This window comes from Eulemur rufifrons, chromosome 7 (assembly GCF_041146395.1).
Source record: "Eulemur rufifrons isolate Redbay chromosome 7, OSU_ERuf_1, whole genome shotgun sequence".
NCBI classification, from domain to species: domain Eukaryota; kingdom Metazoa; phylum Chordata; class Mammalia; order Primates; family Lemuridae; genus Eulemur; species Eulemur rufifrons.
Window position 1 is genome coordinate 256,239,543 of NC_090989.1, and position 6,000 is coordinate 256,245,542.

The 6,000-nt window shown below is 35.4% G+C and overlaps 1 protein-coding gene across 21 annotated transcripts in view; it reads left to right on the forward strand.

Moving 5' to 3' along the window:
- Positions 1 to 5,113, forward strand: part of TGFBR1 (transforming growth factor beta receptor 1) — a 48,306-nt gene extending 43,193 nt beyond the window's left edge. For all 21 annotated transcript variants that reach the window (XR_011234122.1, XR_011234123.1, XM_069476624.1 and 18 more), the window contains one exon: positions 273 to 5,113. Coding sequence is in view for 19 of the 21 variants with exons in the window: in XM_069476624.1 (XP_069332725.1) it covers positions 273 to 398 (126 nt within the window). In the remaining 2 variants the exon portion in view is untranslated. The remainder of the gene's footprint in view (positions 1 to 272) is intronic.
- The last annotated feature ends 887 nt before the right edge of the window (positions 5,114 to 6,000 follow it).

Sequence of the window (6,000 nt, forward strand, 5' to 3'; positions counted from 1 at the left end):
TTGTTTGCCTTGCCCAGCTCTGGTTTAGGATTCAGCCTTTTCAGGTCTGCTAAGTAAGTTACCCCTTGTCCATCTGCTTTCCAGCAGCTGGCACCAGTGCTCTTTTGATGAAAATTTAAGTCGTTCCTACTCATTTGCTATTCCAAATAATACTGAAACAAAAAAACTTGTACATATGTAAAAAGAAAATTGACAGGTAAAGATTTTATCCAGATCAATGGAAAGTAGAACATGTATTAATTTTTTTTTTTTTTTTTTGTATTTTCTTGTAGGCCTTGAGAGTAATGGCTAAAATTATGAGAGAATGTTGGTATGCCAATGGAGCAGCTAGGCTTACAGCTTTGCGCATTAAGAAAACATTGTCCCAACTCAGTCAACAGGAAGGCATCAAAATGTAATTCTGTGGCTTTGCCTGAACTCTACTTTTTTCTTCAGATCTGCTCCTGGGTTTTAATTTGGAAGGTCAATTGTTCTACCTCACTGAGAGGGAACAGAAGGATATTGCTTCCTTTTGCGGCAGTGTAATAGAGTCAGCTAAAAACTTCCCAGGATTTCTTTGGACCCGGGAAACAGCCACGTGGGTCCTTTCTGTGCACTATGAACGCTTCTTTCCCAGGACAGTTACAAAATATTGTGTAGTCTACCTTAATTTTTTATTAACAAAACTTGTTTTTTAAAAAAAGATGATTGCTGGTCTTAACTTGAGGTAACTCTGCTGTGCTGAAGATCATCTTTAAGGGTAAAGGAGCTGGATTGCTAAGTTATAATGAAACATTTCTTATTTTTAAAGAAAGTGATTTAATTCTGGTTAGTACATTCTCAGAGGATTCTGAACCACTAAAGAGATTCCTTGATTCAGACTTCGAATGTACTGTTCTATCATTTTTCAGGATCTTAAGACTAACACTTATAAAACTCTTATCTTGAGTCTAAAAATGACCTCATATAGTAGTGAGGAACGTAATTTATGCAATTGTATTTTGTGTACTATTACCGTTCTTTCACATATTCAGAACATTACATGCCTTCAAAATGGGATTGTACTATACCAGTAAGTGCCACTGCTGTGTCTTTGCAATGGAAACGAGTAGGATTGCTTAAAGTTTTTGTGTTAAAACCAATAATGTTTGAATTTGAAAAGTCTATTTATTTGGGCAATCCAGACTTTTTCTGTTTTGTTTTTTTGGAAGGGTTTTTGTGGTATGTCATTTGGTATTCCATTTTGAAAATGCCTTTCTCCTACCAAACTGTGCTTAAACCACTAAAGAAATGAAGTGGTGTTAATTAGTAAATCGTTTTCATGGTCATGTTTGAATATTCTCACATCAAGCATTTTGATTGTGTTGTCTAAGTATACTTTTAAAAAAATCAAGTGGCACTCTAGATGCTTATAGTAAGTACTTTAATAATTTAAAGTTTGTAGCGTACAGACTAATTTTTCTAAAAGGGAAAGTTTGTCTAGCTGCCTGTGAAAAGTTGTGTGGTATTCTGTAAGCCATTTTTTTCTTTATCTGTTCAAAGACAGTGTTATTTTTTTAAGAGATGAATTACATTTAAAGTTAGAATGCAGTTAATGTTAAATAATAGGCCTTTTTCTAGGAAGGCAAAGGTAGTTAATAATTTGCATAGATAACAGGTGTGTGAGAAAGTCACATTTGTTACATAGGAGTAAGGTGGGTTCTCTGTCTTTGTAACCAAGGTTAGAGAGTTAGTGTGGTTTTGAGGTCTCACTACACTTTGAGGAAGGCAGCTTTTAATTCAGTGTTTCCTTATGTTTGCAGATCGCAACTGCTTAATTTACATGTAATTTATGTAATTAATTCAGTGCACCCTTGATATTTGGGAGAGGTGGTAGCTAAAGAACATTCTGAATATAGGTTCTCCGTTTATAGATGTTTTCGGTCAGATTAAATGTTCAAAGCACTTATTGTGGTCTTCTTACATTAAGTTGAAACTAGCTTACAATAACTGGTTTTTACTTCCAGTGCTATAAAGTCTCTGCAGGGCTTTTACAGTTTTCAAAGTCCTTTTTATCACTGTGATCTTATTCTGGGGGGGGAGGGGAGGGAGAAACTATCATAGCTGTTAGGCAAGACTGACTTTATAGTGCTATCAATTCCCCAGTGAAAGGGTCAGAATAACCTTTCCAGTATTTTGGTCAGGAAGAGATAGTGGCCATTTACACTGAATGAGTTGCATTCTGATAATGTCTTATCTCTTACACATAGAATAAATTCAAAAGACTATTTGGTCTTAAAACCAAAGTAATTTTAGAATGAATGACATATTACATAGGAATTTAATGTCAATTTTTCATGTGTTTAAAAACATCATGGGGAAAATGTGCTTAGAGGTTACTATTTTGATTACAAATTTGAGTTTTTTTCTGTAGTTACCGTGATTTCATCGAAGCAAATGAATGAGTTTGAGAGATTTGTTTTTATAGTTGTGTTATATTACTTGTTTAATAATAATCTCTAGTTCTGTGATCAGGTACTCTTTTTTTTTTTTTTTTTTTTTTTTTTTTGGGCCATTTCTAAGCCTACCAGATCTGCTTTATTAAATCCAGGGGACCAATGCATTTTATCACTAAAACTATTTTTATATAATTTTAAGAACATACCAAAAGTTGTCTGATTTAAAGTTGTAATACATGATTTCTCATTTTCATATAAAGTAATCAACTTCTGCTGAAGATATTCTTTGTTAAATCAAAGATTGAGTTGCAATTATACTGTTCTTGCCTAAGTGGATAAAATGTACTTTTGATCAATCAGGGAATTTTTTTAAAAGTTGGAATTTAGTTCTAAATTGAGTTTACATATTACTGCAGTTAATTCCTTTTTTTGCTAGGGACAGTTTAATAAACCCCAATTGGCTAATAATGAAAGTGAAAGTAACTTAAAAGATGAGATGGATCGTGATTACTGTGGTAAACTGCAGGTAGATTTGACTAGAGTAACAATTTTTTCATTTTGAAACACAATCCTTTGTTTATACTGCCTATCCTAGGATGCTTACCTTCCAAGATTTGACGTGGCTAAAACATATCCTCTGGCAAATTACCTGTACACATTCATTTTGTCAGTATCCAGAAGGAGTGGGACTGGAGGAATTGTGACTTAGTGGGACACGGACACCCCTGGTCCATCCTTCCTTCCTATCTTCAGCTCTGTTTCTCCCAGCCTGCTCTCCTGCTGGTCCCTGACCCAAAGACCTTTGCCTCCCCCCAGTCTTTTGATTGAAGAGCCGCTTTCGAGACCTAGAGTAAAAGGGCTGAAGGAAGTTGTGGGACATACTTCCATTTCCTTGAGTCATTGAAGGTGGCAGGGAGGGATCTCCAAGTTTGGACATCGAGCAGATGAGGCTTGGGGTGCTTCTGCTGGTTGCCCTGCTTTGTTTGACTTTAGCCTTGGACGAGGAGGGGGATGGCAGCTGTGGCAGTGGGAGTTGTGCCAGAAGCAATGGCCAGTTGTATCCCCTATAGGACAGGGTAAGGCCCGGAGAGCTGAGCCTGTAATTCTGCTGTAATGATAGTGCTCAAGAAGTGCCTTGAGTCGGAGTACAGTGCCATGGCCATCAAGAATTTCAGATTTCCGTTCTTTTTACAAAATTTAAGTGGTAACTTGGCCATTTTTATAGTCTTGTGCATGAGTTACCTTTTTCTTCTTTGTGTCTGAGAACTGTCAGATACAGACTATTTTGTAAAACAAGATGGCAAAGAGCTAATTAAAATGCACAACAAAATCAATATCCCATTATACATGTTGTATCAAAAGCTTATTTTTATCCTTGCACTGAAAGAAAGATTGTAAGTCAACTGTTTTTTTTTTTGTTTGTTTGTTTCTTGACCATGGCAGTGTTCTGGCTCCAAATTGTGGAGGTTCCAAATAATGGTTCTGTTATAGCTCAGCAGAAAATGTCAGAAAATTCAGATATTTTGAGATCCTAAAAAATAGCTTTGGACATGTACTGTAGCTTCTTGTGTCTGTTTTGGAACGCTGGATACCTGTGTGCCCTCTCTCTAAGAATGCTGGACTTCTTTATAAGGGTTGTCAGTACATTAGATTTTTCAATCCCATTATGCAATCTTATTTGTAAATGTAAACTTTTAAAAATATGGTTAATAACATTCAACCTGTTTCTTATAACTGAAAAGGAACTTCAGTGAATTTGTTTTTATTTTTTTAATAAGACTTATGAATTGAATATCATGAACCATGTTTTGATATCCCTTTTTCACATTGTGCCAATGGAATCGGGTGTTTGATATTTCTTTATATGTCAAGGAGATGCTTCAAATGTCAATTGCTTTAAACTTAAATTACCTCTCAAGAGACCAAGGTACATTTACCTCATTGTATATATAATGTTTAATATTTGTCAGAGCATTCTCCAGGTTTGCAGTTTTATTTCTATAAAGTATGGGTATTATGTTGCTAAATTACTCAAATGGTACTGTATTGTTTATATTTGTACCCCAGATAACATCATCTATACTTTCTGTTTTCTGTATTTTATTGTATTTGTGCAAAATTCTTTTGGCTTTATCATTGTAATCTCTGCCCTTTCAGATATGTACAGAAAATGTCCATATAAATTTTCATTTAAGTTGAATGATTTTGAGAAGCCTGTAAAGAGGAGAAAAAAAATAAGCTGCATTTCCCCATAAGTTTTTTTAAATTGTATATTGTATTTGTAGTAATATTCCGAATGAGCTGTAAATAGGAAATAGAAGAGTGATGCTTAAGTCCTAACACTACAGTAGAAACATGGAAGCAATGCAAATAAAATACTTTTTTTTCCCAAGTGCCAGTGGTATATTTTAACATAAGTGTGTATATTGGAGTGAGCCATGCTGTTATAAAATGCAATTGCTGGAGATAGCAACTGGAATCTTTGGGTTACAAGAGTCTTTAGAGGTTTTCCCAACCCTACCCAGTGCAAGTTACAATATTGTAGCATATTTGAGAAGTGCCCACCTGCTTACAGGTGTGTCTCCATGCCTGGTGTCTACTTTCCACTTGCTTGGGGGTGTGGGTCTGCCAGTGGACAAGACCTGTCTACACGTGAACTCCTGAACTCTGTTGCCTTCGGCTCAGCACGTTTGCTAAGTTTATGTTAAGATGGTATTGCTATTTTGATTTTTAAGGTTTTTCATTGATTTTTTAAAGGAAAAATTTGTGTATTTTCATCTTCTTTCCTGATTTAAGGATTTGTGAGGATGGGGATAATTTGTAACAATAGGCTTTTTTTTTTTTTTTCTTTTAGTATATTTGAATAGTCTCCTGGGGGTGAGAACTTGGCTGAACTGGGGAAATGGTGGTTCGGAGAGGAGTTGTAGTCCTTGGTTTTATGGATGGTATGGCTCTTACAGTAAAGACTGGTCACTTCAATTTGAAGGCTTGATTTAGGGGGATTTTTTTTCTTTCATCATAATGAAGAAGACACATCACCAGGTTATGGAGCTTTTGTTGGAAATTAAAAAAAAGTGAATTTATTTTAAAAACATCATAAATTCAGAGAAACAGCAGAACTAGCTTTACACAGGTCTCTGCTGCCTTTGTGTTTCACAATTTGGAGAAAAGTGTTTTCACATATATGGCCTGATGGACATATCTTGCAACTCTTCATGTCTTTGGTTTTGTAATTGGGAACTTAACAAAACAGTGGGACTATTCTGAAAAAATGAGTAGAAAAAGTGTAGAGTTCAGTTGTGCATTGTTCAGCCATGTATGGTTTTCAAGAATCATAGGCAAGATGCAGTTTAAATGATATTACATTAAGTCATTATGGAAATAAAAGATTTTTTTTTTGTATGAGTTAAAAAAAAATGGAGGCCAGGCACGGTGGCTGTTTGTAATCCTAGCACTCTAGGAGGCCAACGTGAACAGATCGTATAAGCTCGGGAGTTCAAGACCAGCCTAAGCAAGAACAAGGCCCCGTCTCTACTAAAAAAAAAAATGGAAAAGCAAAGAAACTCTAGACTATTTTCATTCC